Source organism: Sceloporus occidentalis, unplaced genomic scaffold, assembly GCF_023333645.1.
Source record: "Sceloporus occidentalis isolate IW3139 unplaced genomic scaffold, rSceOcc1.0.p SCAF_5, whole genome shotgun sequence".
NCBI lineage: Eukaryota > Metazoa > Chordata > Lepidosauria > Squamata > Phrynosomatidae > Sceloporus > Sceloporus occidentalis.
The window spans coordinates 179020672-179038862 of NW_028316985.1; the positions used below are offsets into that span (position 1 = coordinate 179020672).

The window sequence follows — 18191 nt, forward strand, 5'->3', positions numbered from 1 at the left end:
TGCACACACCACCCCATCTTCTGCATATAAATACAAATATATATAATAGAGTACTAAAAAAAAGAAGAAGAAAGAATCTACCTACCAGATAAATTAAAAGTGAAGACAGGTATTTTAAAAGCGTACAGAATTTTGAATTACAAGAGTTTTTAGGCCTGTTCCAAAAAGTGATAAAGGAGCATTCTAGTTAAGAATCTTGGTTGCTGTTTGTTATTTCCAAAATCTTTGTGTAATAAGCAAACATTACCCTTGGCCAGGGTTACCTCTATCATTGTGTTGCATGCCCACATTAATGAAAGCGGAGCAAAGCCAGGACATTAAGACTGAAGACATCAGAGTTCCAGTTCCAGCAATGCTCAGCCCATTCCTTCATTGCGTTGTTTCCTGAAACACTTTTTATCTCCTTCTTTTACATCTCCAAAACAATTTCAATCCACTGTAGAAGTTTGGCTTGTCAATTTGGGCCAATTTACAGTCTTAGATGTTAGCCTTTAGAGTACCAAGATACCTGCTAGATCACCTTTTATCAAAACATAAAACGAGGACTTACATTCCATTTACACAGTGACCAGCCAGTGTTTATGGATAGTCCACAGGCAATGTATGAGTGCTGCAAGAACACCTTCCTCTGTATTGTTGTTAACTGTCTTTGAGCTTCAAATCAGAGCGACCCTGTGAATGAGACATCTCCAAGACCCATCCTCAACAGCTCCTCAGATCCAGGGCATGGTTTCCTTGACTGAGTCTAACCATCTTGTATGTGGTCTACCTCTCTTTCTATTGCTCTTCACCTTATCCAGCATTATTGTCTTTTTAGTGAGTCATAACTTCTCATGTTGGGGCCAAAGTTGAACAGTTAGTCACCTTGGCTTCCAGGGTGAGTTCAGGAGCCATTTATTTGTCTTTTTGGTTGTCCATGTTATCCTCAGCATTCTTCTCCAGCACCACATCTCAAATGAGTTGATTTTCTTTCTATCAGCTTTCTTCACTGTCCAGCTCTCACATTGGTACATGGTGGTGGGGAAGACAATCACTCGGATAATCCTAACTTTAATGTTCAGTGTTACATCTTTGCACTGTAGGATCTTGTCTAGTTCGTTTATTGCTGCCCTTCCCAGTCCTAGTCTTCTTCTGATTTCTTGACTGCCATCTCCATTCTTATCCTTGTGTATACTTATCTGAAATTGAAGATCGTTTTCAGAAGCACTCCTGAGTGGCGTGGAGTGTACCAAGTGAAATGAAGCAGAAGGACCATCTCAGAATTTTTGAAATGCCTTCTGGTACCTTCCTTAGAGTAATTAGGTATAATAGCAACAATTTTTTATTCTCTGAGACCACATTAAAATGTGATTGAAACAAAGACATGACTTTAGTGTCCACTATATAAATATAGTAAACATGAGTAATATTTGCTGGTGACATTTCACCATCTTGTATTAACTTGTTACATGATTTAATCTTCTTTGTCTGCTTTTTCATTTTCCTTTAGGCAAACAGGCAATGTCAGAACTCTGTTTTTCCCTGTGTTGTATATAAATGAGGTAAGGCTTTGTAAAAATACATTCATCACATTCATTGCTTAGTAGGAAGCTGTGAAGAATGATCATTTATTCAGTTCTGATGAGTTTACAGAACTCTCTGCATGTACAGTATCTTAGTGTAATTCTTACAATAACCCTACAATAGATCAGTATTATTGCCCACATATGGTATAACTCAGTTTGACAAAGTAAGGCTTGCCTAAGCCAACTTAGAGAGTTCATGGCAGTGGTAAGATTTGAACCCAGGTCTTTCTGGTTTATAGCCACCTCTCATAAATCCATATTGAATTAGTTTTGTGACTACATTCACTGCCACTACTTCCTACCACCTCATCCTTCCATCCTTCAATCAACACAATTGTAGCACTCTGATACCAGTTTAATTGTCATGGCTGCATCCTATGGAATCCTGGGTTGTGAAGTTTCATAAGGCATTCAGAATTCTCTGCCAGAGAGCTCTAGTGCCTCACTAAATTACAAATCCAAGGATTCTGCAGGATGCACTCATGACTCTTAAAGCGGTATAATTGTGGTATCAATTTTTATTTATGTAAGGGATTTCTATCCCACCTTTCTCCCAAAATGGGATTCAAAGTGGTATAATTGTGGTATCAGAATGGTGTAATTGTACAATGTATAATTCGTTTGTTAAGAATATAGCTGTTGTTATATTCTCACCATAACTTTCCTGTGTATGTGTTGAACTAATACACTTATCTGCAGATCCAGTGTGTGTGAGAATCTCGATGTAATATGGAACATATTATATTGGTGTGTAGGATGGGGTGGAGTGAAAGACAGACTAAACATAGAACTGGGGCCCATGTTCAAATAGTCTCAGATACATTTTTTTTCTCATTGAAGTCAAACTGTGTCTCCCTTATTCCTTCAGACTTTTGCACTGGACAAAGCATCTGCAACAAAACTAAAGGCTGCTCTCTTTGAATCTTCTGTGATCACCAACACTCCCTTTATTATCATGGTACTAGGAATTATTTTTGGAGTGATATTTGTTGTGCTTGCCTGCAAACCTCCACAGGCGAGAGAAGAGGTAAGATAGCGTTTGGAATTATTGTTTTCCTTATCGTTTTTTGTACTTTTTTTCCTTTAAAAAAACATTTCACCTTAAATTTTTCTCTTTCGTTGCTCTTATTGTGTGTGTGTGGTTTTTTTTTAATATTGTTGCCAAGAACACTTCTGTGTTTTGTTTTATTCCTTTTCTTGTTTCTTTCTTTTTGTCTTCTTGGAAATGTTTGTTCTAGGACAGAGAGGTATTAGTAGAACCAGAGTAAGTACACTTCAGCAAAGTTCTGCTGCTGGCTTAAGACACATGGTAAGATGCTCCCAAGTTTCTCTCTTTCCTGATACTTTTTACTAGTTGTAGACCTTTAGTGTTAAAGCCAAGCATGCCTAGGGAACTCTGAAGTCTTAAGGCTATCCCAGATACATTTGCGTCTCTTGTTGGCCGTGAGGATTTGCATAAATGAATGACCCACTACTTATTTATCATCCTAGGAAGATGTGAAAAATCTGAATGTAAGTCACCCAGGATTTGTTCAAAGACTTTAGTTTTTCAGTGGGTCCCTTTCATGCATTTTTTCATCAAATTCCAGCAAGCATGACTTATGCCTGTGAACCAGCCTTAAGACTTATTGTGATTAGGCTTCAGCTATCTTAGGCTTTGACTATCCCTGCCCTCTGTTGTTTTTAGAGCTTTAACATCTAGGCTGTTCATTGGTTATATCAGGGGTGGACAACAGTAGAAAGGTAGGGGCCACATTAGGCCACCCCGAGACCTTGGCGGGCTGCACCGCACTCACAAAAAATGTCCCTAAAAGCCCTTTGGTGATAATTTTTGCCCTGTTTTTGCTCCCTCCTGGGCAATTTAGTCTGAGGAGGAGAGGCCCTTTTTTGACAACAGGAAGTGAGTGGAAGTAATTTCCTGTTCACTGTTTTTAAAAAAGATTCTCCTGTGCCTAAATTGATGTGGGGGGTGCACAAGAACTTGGCAAAAATGCCCCCCACACCACTTAGAAGGCATTTGAAGGGATTTTGGAGCCTTTTTGGACCTTTGGGGCATCCTGATGGGCCACAAAAATGAGGCTGGGCCATACTTTGCCCACCCAAGTTAGATGAATCAGTTTCTAATATGCTTAGCTGCAGAGGTGCCAATTTGAATGCAAATTATTACTTTTATACAAGTATTAATTTAGAAATGGTAGAACATGCCATCTTTGAAGAGGCATTCCTTTGTGATGTGCAAGAAAGAAACAGACCGCAAAGAGGCAATTTACCATTTGAGACTGTGCCTCTTGTGATACATACCTGCAACATCTAAAAACAGGGAGTATACTCCTTCCATCAGTGGTTTTCTCTGTTGCCATTTTGATAATTTAATAGACTGAAACCCACATGATTGCTCAGCTAGACCTCTGTAATTAAATAATAATTTTAATTACTATTATTATTACTTGCCCTTTTCTCCACCTTCAAGAAGCTTACGATGATACTGTTGGAGTTAGCCCACTTTTTCTTTTCACAACAAGTGTGCAAGGTGAATGTGGTTGAGAGAGAAACATAGGAGTCCATGTCAAGCACTAAACTAGTCAGGAGCAACTCTTAAGGGGAATACCAGAGTGCTCTAGGGGGTTTTATTTATTCCTTCCTGTTGCTGATGCTTAAGTAGGGTTTATTTCCTAAGCGGGTTCTTGCAACTGCAAGAGTAGGCATACAATTGTGATTATTGTCTGCCATGTTGCTCATGCTTGGACTGTTGATTGTGGTGGTTTTGGGCAAAAGAAGTGCAGGAATAACAAGCTGGGATAAACTGGCTACCTGGCAGTTGCTTTCTCAGCTGGAAGAGTAATTGCTTCATTCTCTCTTTCTCATGCTCCTGCTCATTAATGGGGATTTTAAAATGGTATTTAAGGGTTCATTAACATTCTGCATGGACCTGGCAAGGCTCAGTCTTCTAGCCATTGGGAGTTTATATAATTATTTTTCTTTTTTTATTTCAATGAGTATAATGTGTTAGTTTTTTTTAATGGCTCATCATCATCATCATCATCATCATCATCATCATCATCATCGGGACCTTGGAATAGGATGTAACCATGCCCATTATAGAGAATGGGAACTGAATTTAAAAGACCCATGACTTGTCCAAAGCCCACCCAGGCTGAGGTAGACCCCAAAATGTGGGCTGTGATCCAGTATCATCAGACATAACTAGGATAATGGAATCCCATTGTCATAGCTGTGTCTGGGCCTTCAGGTCGCTGATTGACTAATGGCGACTCCATGGATTTCATCGGCAAGGTATACTCAGAGGTGGTGTTGTCAATTCCTTCCTCTGAAATATAACCTACAGCACCTGGTATTTCTTCTTCGTGGTCTCTGCGAATCATACAAATGGGTTTTACTGCGCCTGCGCAGTGCTGCTCGGAACCTTCTGGAATCACTGGGCAGAGTTAACTCTGCAACATATTGAAACTTTTTGGCGGTAACTCCGCCCACCCGTTATAAGGCCCCTGCCTTCCCGCTCTTTTCCCCAGTTCCTTTTTTCCGCCGCGCTCGCTGCTCCTAGGAACTTTCGCTTGCTCTTGGAATCACTCTCGTTTTTTGACTTTCGGACTGTTTTTGACTATTCTCTCTCTCCCGCCCCTGGTAACTCGGACATTCGGACTGTTTGACTTCGGCTTTGGATCTCCCTTTGATTCGCAAGATGTCTCCCCCTTTTAAGAAATGTGACATCTGCAGCGGAAAGGTTCCTGTCCAGGACCCCCATTCCTCTTGCCTCTTCTGCCTGGGCCGGGACCACGACCCTAGGGTCTGCAGCCTCTGTAAGTCCATGTCCTCCCAAGCCCGTAAAAATCGGGAGTCGCGGCTTACGTCTGCTATTGCCCAGGGCAAGATCAGGGAAGGGGACCCTCGCCCGGCGTCAGCTCCTTCTGCCTCGGCTCCACCTGCCCAGGCGCGCAGCGGCCCTTCCAGCGCTCCTCCTTCTACTTCTTTGGGGCAGGACAAGGGGAGTTCAGACTCTTCTCGCCAGCCGGCCCGGGATGCCGCTCCCAAACCCCTAAAACATTCCCGCACATCGGGGTCAGTCGGGCAGGAAACGGCTACCGGCCGTACGGAGGGAGTTCCATCTGAGACACCGGGAACGTCCCGGGCGGCTCCGGAGAAAAAGAGGTCCAAGTCCAAGCCTGGTTCGGACCCCACTCCGAGGAACACCGCCTCCGAGGAACCCTCGGGCTCGAGGGATTCCGTTGCCCGTACCGAAGAGCGAGCTGGTCGGACGGCTACTATCTCGGAGTCCCCGATCCAGTTTTTCCCTCCGGATGCACCGCCTCGTCACAAGTCAGCCAAGAAGAGGCAGTCTTCAGCACCGGAGGCGACCTCATCCTCTTCGGCTAAGAGGTCCAAGTCGACCTCCAAGACTAGCTCCCATAAGGGCTCACCTTCCAAGAGGCGCTCGGACGATGCTTCCCTCCCTCGCAAACCGCACCGGGAGTCCCGCCGTGACCGCCCGCGTCCCGACTCTCCGGGACGGGCCGACCCTCTGGCCACGCCTATGGTGGACAATCGTTCTCCCACGGGAAGCCTTCACCAGTCGACTGCTAGTCGCCTTCGGGACACCGCTGCCCAGACCGTGCCAGCTCAGACTCAGTCGGCTACAACGTTCCCTTTCCTCCTGTCGGACGACGAGGAGGTAGCTGATCAGCCACCGAGGTCTCCTTCTCCAGTTTTGCTGGCTCCACGCTCTCCGACTGATCCTCAGTATTATTACGACTCGGAGACGGACCAATTCTTTCTCCCGGTCCCTAAGGAGGTGGCCCTCTCCAAATCCTCCCGAGGTCGGGACCGTCCCCGGGATTTGGACCAACCTCGCGACCAAGTGTCCCATCGTCGCGAACTTCCTGACCGACCAGGCCCATCGGCAGCGGCTCCATCCCGGCGTGTGGACAGGCCTGTCGAGCACCCCAGACCTTATGCCGCGGTGGACTTGGCTGTTTCTGACTCCGAACCCGAGCCTGTGGATTCGGAATACTCTTCGGGAGACGACGACCCGGCCCGGAGCTCTCCACAGCTCTTGCACCATCCAGAGACGGCCTCTCCTACAGATGATGTCAGGTCGTTCCTCGAGCATGTGATCAAAATGTCCAGGGCTCTGGACATTGATCTCCAATATCCCGAGGAAGAGGCCAGGGACCCCCTTGAACGCAGGGTTCGCAGCAGGGCCCACTCTACACCTCTGGTTCCCTTTATGCCGTCCCTGGAAGCCCTGGTCAGACGCTCGTGGGACTGCCCCTCCTCCCTGGTGGGGCCGCCGCGCAAGATCGAATCCCTTTACAAGGTTTCTGCTCCAACGGCTCCGTGGCTGACCTCCCACCCTCGGCAGAATTCTGCCATTGTCGAAGGTGCCCAGCAAACTGCGACCCAACGGCAAGCTGCTGTGCCGTTTGATAAGGAGGCTAAGAAGGTCGATGCCTTGGCCAGGAAGGCATACGCGGCTGCAGCACTGGCGGTTAAGGCAACCAACTACACCGCGTGTATGGGTGCATATATTCAGACCCTTATGGAAGGCATCTCCCCCATCGTGCCCGACGTTCCGGATGAAGCCCAGCGAACCCTCACTGAGATTAGGGATGAGACCCATTCTATCGGCGCATGGCTCATCACTGCTTCTAGGAACGTCGTGGAGTGCTCGGGCAGGGCCATGGCAGCTTCCCTCGCCCTGAGGAGGCACGCTTGGTTGCGGGGTTCGGACCTAAACGCCAACGTGAGGTCTACGATCGAGGACATGCCCATAGATGATTCGGGCCTCTTCCATGCTGAGACGGATGACAGGCTAAACCGGAAGTTTAGACTGAAGGCAGCGGCGAGGAAGCACGGTATGTCTGCCCCCACCCCTGCTCCATTCCGTAGGAGGTTCCGCCCTTGGCAACAGCAGCAAGGCCAATTCAGCAGGTCCTCCTACCAGGACCGGCAGTTCCAACAGCAGGGCTCTCAACGCCAGAGATACCCTTCCCAGTCTCCGTCATCCTCTGGTCGCCGCAACCAGCCTTCTCGGTACCGCAAGAACCGACGGCAGGACCCTGATCAGTCCAAAAAGAGGGCATGAGACCTTCCCGCGCACTTCGCCTCCCCCAGATGCTTTTTGGACATTCTTAGGCCCTTTACCAACGTGTGGGCCTCCATTTCTTCCGACTCTTGGGTGCTAAACATCGTCCGCAGGGGCTATACCCTTGAGTTCGAAGAGCTCCCGACCACCGGGGCTTTCATTTCTACCCCACCCTCGGACACCCTTCTCGACGAAGTGCGCGCCTTACTGGACAAAGGGGCTATTTCCCCCCTAGCCCCCGATTCCTTCCATGCGGCCTTTTTCTCCAGGTACTTCACGGTACCGAAGTCCGATGGGGGCATTAGACCAATTCTGGACTTGAGAGATTTGAACCTCTTCCTCCAATACCGCCGTTTTCGTATGGTAACTTTAGCCTCCATTTTGCCTCTCCTACACCAGGGCCTGTGGTTCGCGACGATCGATTTGAAGGACGCCTACTTCCACATCGGAATTCGGGAGTCCCACAGGAGGTTCCTCGCCTTCGCCGTCGGCTCCGACGCCTTCCATTACAATGTCCTTCCATTCGGTCTGGCCACAGCTCCACGGGTCTTCACAAAGTGCATGGCCCCGGTGGTAGCTTATCTCCACCAAAAGGGTTACAGAGTCTTCCCTTATTTAGACGACTGGCTGTTTGTCGCGGACTCCCAGCAGGACCTTCAGGATGCAATTTCATTCGCAATCCGGCTGCTGGACTCTCTCGGACTGGTAATCAACAGAGAAAAATCACACTTCACCCCGTCCAGACAGATCAAATTCATCGGAGCCATCCTCGACTCCGAAAGATGCTCCGCCTTTCTTCCACCAGACCGGTTCCAAGCACTGGTAACATCACTCAGCCCCTGCATATCCCACAGAAGAGTCAGAGCCAGGGACGTCCAGATCGCCCTAGGACACATGGCGTCCACGACCTTTGTGACACCGTGGTCGAGACTCCGCCTACGTCCGCTCCAGGCTTGGTTTCTCTCCGTCTTCTCTCCGATAGAGGATTCCCCGACCAGATGGTTAACGGTACCGAGACCGGTAGCCGCCTCTCTGGGTTGGTGGCTAGACGAACACAACGTGTGCGCCGGGATGCCCTTCCACCAGCCGCAGTCAGAGGTCACGCTGACAACCGACGCATCCCTAGAGGGCTGGGGCGCCCACCTCCTCGACTTAGTCGTAAAGGACAGGTGGTCGGACTCGGACAGCCTTCTTCACATCAATGCCCTCGAGATGCTTGCAGTCGAAAAGGCTCTGAGGGCCTTCGAACCCGCTGTGACAGGCAAGGTGGTGCTTTTGAAGACGGACAACACCACTGTGATGTATTACATCAACAAACAGGGTGGCACCAAGTCAAGCACTCTCCTCGAGATGACCCTCCGCATCTGGGATTGGTGCATTCGGAGACAGGTTCTTCTTCAAGCAATCCACCTGCCGGGAGAGGACAACGACTTGGCAGACCGCCTGAGCAGATCGTCCTCGGTATGCCACGAGTGGAGGCTCCATCCAGAAACGGTCAGCGTCTTGTTCGACAGGTGGGGAACCCCCCAGATCGACATCTTCGCGACCGCTTGGAACAGCCATTGTCCCCAGTTCTGCTCCAGGAGGCCAATGACCGGATCCCTCGGAGACGCATTCGCCTTCCTGTGGACGGAGGAGTTCCTTTATGCCTTTCCCCCTTTTCCTCTGATCATCAGGGTGGTCTCCAAGATGATGTTAGACCACACGGACGCGATCTTGATCACGCCGTGGTGGCCGAGACAGCCCTGGTTCGCATCCCTTCTACATCTTTCCAGGAGGTGCTTTCTTCGTCTCGAACCTCGCCGGGACCTGCTGTCGATCCGGGACGGACGGATCCTCCATCCGGACATCGACAGCCTACCGCTGGTGGCTTGGAGAATCCTACCCTGACCGCCCTCCCTGACGCCGTGAAGTCGGTGATCCTGGCCGCGAGGAAACCTTCTACTCAGCGTTCCTATGCCTTTAAATGGAGGAGATTTTGCCTCTTCCTTGAACAAAAGGGCTTATCTCCGGCACAGGTGTCCACTCCAGTGGTACTGGAGTTTTTGATGGCACTTTTGGATGGGGGGCTTTCCCTCGCATCCATCAAATGTTATCTCTCTGCCATCTCCACAAAATATCAGTTCGGGGGGAGGGTGTCTTTTTTCAAGGACCCCTTGGTGAAGGGGTTCCTGAGGGGTTGTGCCAACCTTTATCCTCCTGCCTCGATACCAACACCGGCTTGGAGCTTGGAGTCGGTACTGTCTGCCCTCCAATCCAAGCCCTTTGAACCGATGGCCACAGCGGACTTGAGACTATTGACTTGGAAAACCGCCTTTCTTGTGGCCATCACCTCTGCCCGCCGTGCGGGCGAACTCTGTGCCTTACGGAGGGACCAGCCCTTTCTGAGATTCCACAGGGACAAGGTAGTTCTCCGTACGGACATTACCTTCTTGCCTAAGGTAGTGTCCGCTTTTCACATGTGCCAGGACATTGTACTGCCTACCCTCGCGTCGAACCCGACGTCAGAGGAGGAGCGGCGTCTGCATTCTCTTGATGTCAGGAGAGCACTGGCATTCTACCTGGACAGAACTGCTGCCTTCAGTCGGTCCGAGAGACTCTTCCAGTGCTACTCGGTACCGAAGCGAGGGTTGCCTGTGTCTGCACAAAGGTTGTCCAAATGGGTGGCTGGTACCATCCATCTCTGCTATGAACTGTTGGGCAAACCTCTCCCTGGCAGGGTTCGGTCCCATTCCACGAGGTCAGTGGCAGCATCCTCTGCATTTCTGTCAGGGATCCCCCTCGAGGATGTCTGCAAGGCCGCTGTCTGGTCCCAACCTCTGACTTTTATAAAACATTACAGGTTGGACACCAGAGCCATCCGAGACGCAGCATTCGGGAGGGCTGTGTTGGTTTCGGGGTTACATTAATTGCACTACTGATGGTTGTGTTTCAGCACTTATGTACATATGTTACGGTGTCAATTTGTTGAATGATAATTTGCACAATTTTCATGGACTGGTCTTGCACGACCTCTTGTTCCCTTCTCAGGTTTAGCAATGTTATTGCTATGTTTGATCTGTGCATCTACAAAAAGACTGACTCCTTTTATGGTTCAAGGTGTTTATTGTAATAAATATACCTTTGGTTTACCATAGCTATGGTCTCAGGACACTCCCTCCGCCGCATACCTAAGCTTGTCAGTCTAACCCATTTGTATGATTCGCAGAGACCACGAAGAAGAAGGACAGGTTGCTCACCTGTAACAGTATTTCTTCGAGTGGTCATCTGCGAATACATACAAATCCCACCCGTCCGTCCCCTCAGTGTCCTGCTCTGATTGGCTCTCCATCGCCTTGCTTGGCGGAAAAATTGCGGAACTGGGGAAAAGAGCGGGAAGGCAGGGGCCTTATAACGGGTGGGCGGAGTTACCGCCAAAAAGTTTCAATATGTTGCAGAGTTAACTCTGCCCAGTGATTCCAGAAGGTTCCGAGCAGCACTGCGCAGGCGCAGTAAAACCCATTTGTATGTATTCGCAGATGACCACTCGAAGAAATACTGTTACAGGTGAGCAACCTGTCCTTATTGGTGGCCTTCCAACCAAATACTAACTAGGACTGGCCCTGTTTAGTTTTCAAGATTTGATGGGATCTACTGCCTTTAGGACATTTTGGCCTTTTGTTTTTGTGTGCCCTCAAGTCTTTTCCGAGTCAAGGCGACCCTGTTATCTGAGGCTGAGAGTGTGTCACTTGCCCAAGGTCACCCAGCAGATTTCCATGGCTAAACAGGGAATTGAAACCTGGGCTCCAGAGGCTTCCAATGCTCAAACCACTATATCACACTGGCTTTATTTAGGCCTATCCACCCAAAAAACCTTGTGTTTGGCTTTGCCTTCCTCTGAGACAGAGAAAGCGTCTTTTGTCCAAGGTCATGCAGTAGGTTTCCATGGCTGAGCAGGGATTTAAACCCTGGTCTCCCAGAGTCTTAGTCCAACAGTCATCTCCACATTATACTGAGTGTGGGACAAAGTACCGTGTGATTTATCTCCTTGTGTAGATTAACTCCAGCATGAAACACAGCTTTCCTGGGACAAGTCTGTAAGAAAGACATTCTGCTTAAAGTATCATCTCCAGAAATGCCAAAGTTTATGTTAATATTATTTTTCCAAATATAGACCTCATGAAATCACTTCAGGTGATTAAGAAGGTCAGTTCTTAAAACTTAGTTATGTGATGGCATTGATTGTTAGAAATCCCTAGCCCTCACTTATGGGACCTGTTTCCTGAGGCTGTGAGAAGAGATCTTACTAAACCAGCTTAAATATGAAACCTAATCAGTATATCTATAATACAGAGTTAAACTGGTTTAGTAAGGTTTCTTCCTCCTAGGAAACTAGTTCTGTGAGTTTGTTTTTGCTGTTGTTGTTGTCTCTGTCCATGTCATTTCTGACTTACGGTGATCCTAAGGTGGACCTGTCATGGAGTTTTCATGGCCAGATTTATCCAGAGGGGCTTTGCTGCTATTGCTGCTATTTGCCATTGCTTTCCTCTGAGGCTGAGAAAATGTGACTTGCCCAAGGTCACCCAGTGGGTTTCCATGGCCAAACAGAAATTTGAAGCCTTGTTTCCCAGAGTCCTAGTGCAATACTCAAGTCAGTACACCACACCAGATCTCATTGTTCTGTGAGTAGGGGCTGGGGATCTCTAATAAATCAACACCTTCATTAAACTACAAGTCCCAAAATTCTTTGAGACTGGGAGAGCCATGAAAGTTACATTGGTGCACAAGTGATAAGAACTAAATCCAGTGCTACTCCTATGTATAATAACCTAAATTAATTACAAATAACAAATCCTGTTCCTTTCTAGATAGGTTGATTTTTCTGGATTTAGCCTAAAATGTATAGTACAGGCCGCAATATAAAGTTTTAAAATTATTATTATTTCAGGGTTCTGTAGATGAGAGAGCACCGCTTATCCGGACATCTTGACTTAATTTTCTCACCCAACCCTACTGGAACGAGGAGAGTGGTGACTGAACTATGCAAACTGCTCTTCAGTGAAGACACTATCCAACTATCTCAGCTGTCCCCCCATCACACTACTACAACTGTATTAACATTCTGCTCTTTTTCTTTGGGGGGGAGGAGTGTGGGAGTAGAATTCAGGAATGAGTTTTCAAATCTGGTCTGTTGCATTGATTATGGAAACGGCAAGATTTTTTTGAAAAAAAGACTGTTAAATACAGTTTGCTGTTGTCTTCCACAAGTATAAAAAGAACATTTTAATATATTCCTGTAACAGCAGGCTGTGGTCCCATTCTATGAGACTATAACAGTTTTCATGGCTATGGTTTGTCTCTCTTGTGTTTACTTATATGACAGATCATAGAAGCTTGTATCAGTTCCAGTGACTATTTTTTTATTTATTATGATAATTAAGTACACTCTTGTCCTTCTACAACCTAACTTCTAATTGGACACAGTGTCTCTGATGCAACAGAGATTTTACTTTTCCTATTTTGCAGATTGTCACAGAAATGCAGAGTACTTTCCAGATTTCCTCTGTATGCTCAGAGCCTCTATTAATTATTTACTGGATGGAAATCATTGGTTATAAAGGATGGCAGGAATATTTGCTAGGCTTTCATCTTACAAAACCCTCTGTTATCATTTTTGGGAGGTATAGCTATAGATTTGACTCAGCTTGCTGGTTATATTAGAACACTTTGATCCACTGGTTGGATTTTGGAATAATTCCCAAATTCCCTGTGAAGGGATATATATGAAAATGTTCCAGTACAGGACTGTCTGCATCAGTTAGTTACAAACCTCTGCTCCTGTGGGGTGGGTTAAAAGAAATCTCTTTGAGCAAGTTGCTTAGGTTTACCTATTCAAGTGAAGATATCCTGTGTGAGGCATCCATGGAAAACACTGGATCTCAGCTGTTTGATAAGGAACACAATGGAAATATATTGGAGTGGACTGCATACCCTTTCCAGGGCTTTAGCCTGCCAAACAGTATTAGACAAGCTCCACTCCCATCAATTTCCCCCATGTTTCCTAGGGGCTTTAGTAGCCACTTGCAATAGATCCAGCATCTAGCTTTTTAATGATCAGTCTGGGGCCTCTAATCATGCTTTATAATGATTGCCTCCCCTCTGCTTAGATCATGGAGGAAAATGTTAGGAGACTGTCCAAGCTGTGACAAAGGTACAGGTTCATTATTGTGTAGTTCTTATCCCTATCTCTGTCACAGTGGGAGGCATATTAGGGAGGAAAGGATAATGTAGCTGAGTGGGAAGTTTAAGGCATCAGAGGCATCTGAAGAAAGACCCACACTACCTTCAAACAACTATGTATACATATTGGAGAAGAAAGGAAGAGTTGGATCACAACCTTCTGCATCCAACCTCTAGATCAAGCCAATCAATGTTCTTAGTTGGCTAGGAGAGGCCATGAAGGGCCTCTGTTATCATTTAACTCTGCCTCCTTTGATAGCTATGTGTACTACCTTGTAAAGAGTGGAAGCTAGAAGTACTCCATACACCCCACACACCTTTTTTCATTATATGTGTATTCATTCAGTATTGTCTGAAATCTCACTGTGCAAGTTTACCAAATGCCCCCTTACTGATTCTCCCTTCTCTCCTTTTCCTTCTTGTAAAATTTAAGTGTTTACCAGTTGAGACTGCAATGTAAACATTTTCCAAATCTGTTTTGGAGTTGGTGTTAAAAGTCACATGGTTTTTGTGAGTCATAGTACATTCACCCAAAATTGCTGCATACTGTTAACTTCTCTTAGTGCAGCCCAAGAGCCATTGAACCAACTGTAAGTGTACCTCAGCTGGATCCATTAGTGCAGCTTTCTGCAGACTAGCATGGAGGTTCTGTTTTGTTCTTTTAAGCTACTTTTTTAAGACTGTTACAAGCTTGTGGTCACCATCACAGCAACAGATTGATCTATTAATAGCGGGTTGGGGTTTTTTGATGTGTGAAGAACATATTTTTAATCTTCTCCATAGTCAGGTCCCAGTCATTTTTATTAGATGAGCCTAATCAATCAGATTGCCCACCCCTTGAGTCATCTCATTAATGGATGCAGCTGTGTTTGGCAGAGGAAAGCTACAGACTGTGCAAATTGATGTGCAGTGTTACAGATTTTATTGAATGTTTCTGTGATTGTTTTACCAAATACATTTGAGGAATTAAAATATTAACACCACCATTTCTCAGTTTTAAAAAGTTGCAATGTCACGGTAACTAGTGTACAGGATGGAAACTGTATTTGGAGGTACAAAATAGTAAAAAGTAATTAAAACAATGAATGACAGTATTATAGCTGATAAATGTGTCTGCACAGGTATAACATTGAAAAAGTTCCACCTTTTATTGTTTTCAAACTTTTAGGAATTCTAATCGAACAAAAAACCTTTGATGTCAGCTCCTAGTCCAGTGATTCCCAAACTTTGGTCCTCTAACTATTTTGGACTTCAACTTCCAGAAACCCCAGCCAGCTTGGCCAACAGTGAGGAATTCTGGGATTTGCAGTCCAAAACATCTGGAAGACCAGAGTTTGGGAACCACTGTCCTAGTCTTACCTATTTTGGGATTGAGTCCGAAGTCCTTCTGATAACATATGTTTTTAGATTGCTTCTGCCATACCCTGTATGGCAGAGATAAGGAATGTGTGACCCTTCACATGTTGGACTGCAGTTTGCATCATCCATCATTATTTAACTATGCTGGTTAGTCCTGATAGGAGTTGCAGTTTAACAACATCTGGAAGGCTGTATGTTCCCCACCTCTGTTACATGGGTTGATTTCCAGCCTGAGGCAGTCCAGCATTATGGTTCAGTAGAGAGATATTGGACACAGCATCATCTCATTTACTTTCCAGAGAGGAGAGCTTACAGTTATTTTTTACAAAATGTATGACCTTTCATAAAGGCTTATTTTTCTCTTTGCACAAGATCATGTGATGCAGAGGTGGGCAGAAGGAAGAACAGCAGCTGCTTGTGCAAAACACTAATGGATCTCTGATCTGATCCGGCTCTGGTCATCCATATGAGTTGCAGTAGTAGGATTTCCAGAGGTTTAAACAGTAGCAACAAAAAAATTACACTATTTTTTCAGTAGAAAGGACTGAGAGCAAATCTCTAGGTTCAGAATGTGGGCAGGGGAGCTCTTTTCTTTAATTCTATGTTGGTGTATGTGTGTGTACCCAGCTCTGGATGGAAAATCTCACGGTTTTAGCATAAAAGAAAAAAGTATCCTTCACCTAGGATAAATAATGGGACAGACAAGCTGCTTGTTGTTTGCTATTAACTAGAGAGTTTGTGGAAGAGACAGACTGAAGGCTTCAAAGTTAATTCCCCAGGTGTCAGCCTCTCTCCCTTTTCATCTCCTGTTTTGACTTTTTTTAAGGGATAACTTGAAAAGATAATTTATTGGACTGCAGCTCCCAGAATACCTAAGGCACCATGACAAGTGAGCATGGTAGTTTGGGGATTCTGGGACTTTATATCCATATAGTTACTCTCTCAAGCTCTTAGGGCAGAGTTTGGTAACTTATAGGGCTTGTTTTGCTGGTTGCACTGGAGGCTGCCTGCTTTACTTGCAAATCTATTGCGTTCCCCTGCATGAACGTGGCCCAGTAACTGCATGTTGCAGTCATGGACTAGTGGCTTTTCAAGACGCTCACCTTTGAGGTTCCTTGGTAAACTGCTTTGAAAACTATTTCACTACATAATCTTTGGTGAGCTGCACTGGATTTGCCAGTTGCATGTGAAGTTGCTAACCTCAAGGTGCAGTCTGCAGGCCACTTAGTCTCAGAATGGGTCAGCCCAATTCAGTGTAACTTCACTAGCTCTAGTTGCAGCTTCTTTTCAATTGGGGCAACATGTGTTCTAATTTAATAATCTTTCTATAGTACTTATTATGTCCACTGCTGAAAGAGCTTCAGGTACTAATTATCTCTGTAATTATTGCAATGACTAAAAAAGCAAGTATCAGCTCTGTATTACATGAGGGGGACTTAAGCTTGAGGAATAGAAGCTTCCCTAAGTTCTTGTAATGTGGTCACAATAACAGATTTTAAAAAATAGATACATCCGTGGTTTTTATAGTAAGGTACCTTAAAAATTAACAAATGTAATAATGTAAGTGTTTGTTGTGGTCATGCTATAACAAATTGTCACAGGTCTCTGTATTGTTTCTGCTACAACACAAGGATCAAACTTCACCAGTTCCTTAGACAAGTAGTAAAATAATATATTTTTTCTGTATTATGCATATAATGTGAACGAAAAATAGGTATAGCAGAACAGCCAGAAAACACTAACAGTGATGTGTCTTTGGAAAGATTCAGTTGAGGGCATTTTAACGCAAAAAGGGAAATATATTGTCAGAAGGGCACAACTAATAAAACTATTTTAAAAAATTGGTGTGGTTTTTTTTAATGGAGAATTATCCTGAGTGAATCAGGTTTGCTTCTCTGAAGTCAATACTGTCTCCTCTTTTGGGGGGGGGGGGGGGGGCTAAAACTGTGGCTCTTTGCTCATCACTTTATATGTAACAAACAAAGCAGGCATCACTGAATTTTGTCCATGAATATGGAGTATATGAATAAATTGCTTTTTGACATTGTTTTATTGCCTTTCTCTTCATTGGTAACTGAAATCAAAACTGTTGACACTTGAGGGGGAAGTGAGCATGTAATGCTAGATTTGTGATTGTGAGACATACCAAAGAAGAGTACTTGGATTTCAGGAAAGCTGATTTTATTAAGCTCAGGGAAATACTGGGTAGAATCCCATGGCTAGAGATGCTAAAAGGAAAAAGACTCCCAGCACGGATGGGTGGGATTTCATGAAAAAACAGTTGCTGAAAATAAAACCACCATTCCATGGAAGAAGAAAAAATGAGAAACCCTGATGAAGCCAATGTGGATGCACAGTAAACTCCAACAGGAAAGGAAAAGAAAAGAAAAAAGAGCATATATAAAGGATGAAAGGAAGGACGAATCGCCAAAGAAGAATACAGATGCATACCCCAAATTTGAAGGAATAGTGTAAGTAAAGCTAAAGCTCAGTGAGCTGAGACTGCAACAAGAAGGGGTTTTTCAAATGTGTTTGAAACAAGAGAATGGCCAAGAAAATGATAGGACCACTGTTCACCAAGGATGGTAAAATGCTAACAAATGAAAATGCAGAATTGCTCAATACTTGTTTTGCTGCAGTTTAACCCCACTTAAAATAAGAACTTTGTGCTTCCATGCATAAGCAGAGACCTTGGCAAGGAACTTGGGTTGCAAAGCAGGACTGATAAACAGTTAATAACCAAAACAGGAATTGTCTAGTTAACCTAAATTAATTCAAATCTGGAGGGGGAGAATAATTTCATCCCAGAGTACTAAAGGGACTTGCTGATGTACTTGTAGAACCACTTGCTATGTTTGAGAAAGCGTTCTTGAGAAACCTCGGAGAACGGGTGAGGTGCCAGAGATGGAGAAGAGCAAACATTATCCCTCTAGAAAGAGCAAAAAGAA

General features: G+C 45.3%; 1 protein-coding gene across 3 annotated transcripts in view; it reads left to right on the forward strand.

Moving 5' to 3' along the window:
- The window catches only part of SCARB2 (scavenger receptor class B member 2), a 44223-nt gene extending 26931 nt beyond the window's left edge, over positions 1–17292 (forward strand). For 2 of the 3 annotated variants that reach the window (XM_089526306.1, XM_089526308.1), the window contains exons 10-12: positions 1490–1541; positions 2434–2592; positions 12593–17292. In XM_089526306.1, the coding sequence (XP_089382432.1) occupies positions 1490–1541; positions 2434–2592; positions 12593–12634 (253 nt within the window). In that variant the 3' untranslated portion in view covers positions 12635–17292. Of the gene's footprint in view, positions 1–1489; positions 1542–2433; positions 2593–2803; positions 2875–12592 lie in introns of all 3 variants that reach the window. The other variant, XM_089526307.1, reaches the window with a different exon arrangement.
- Positions 17293–18191: the final 899 nt, after the last annotated feature.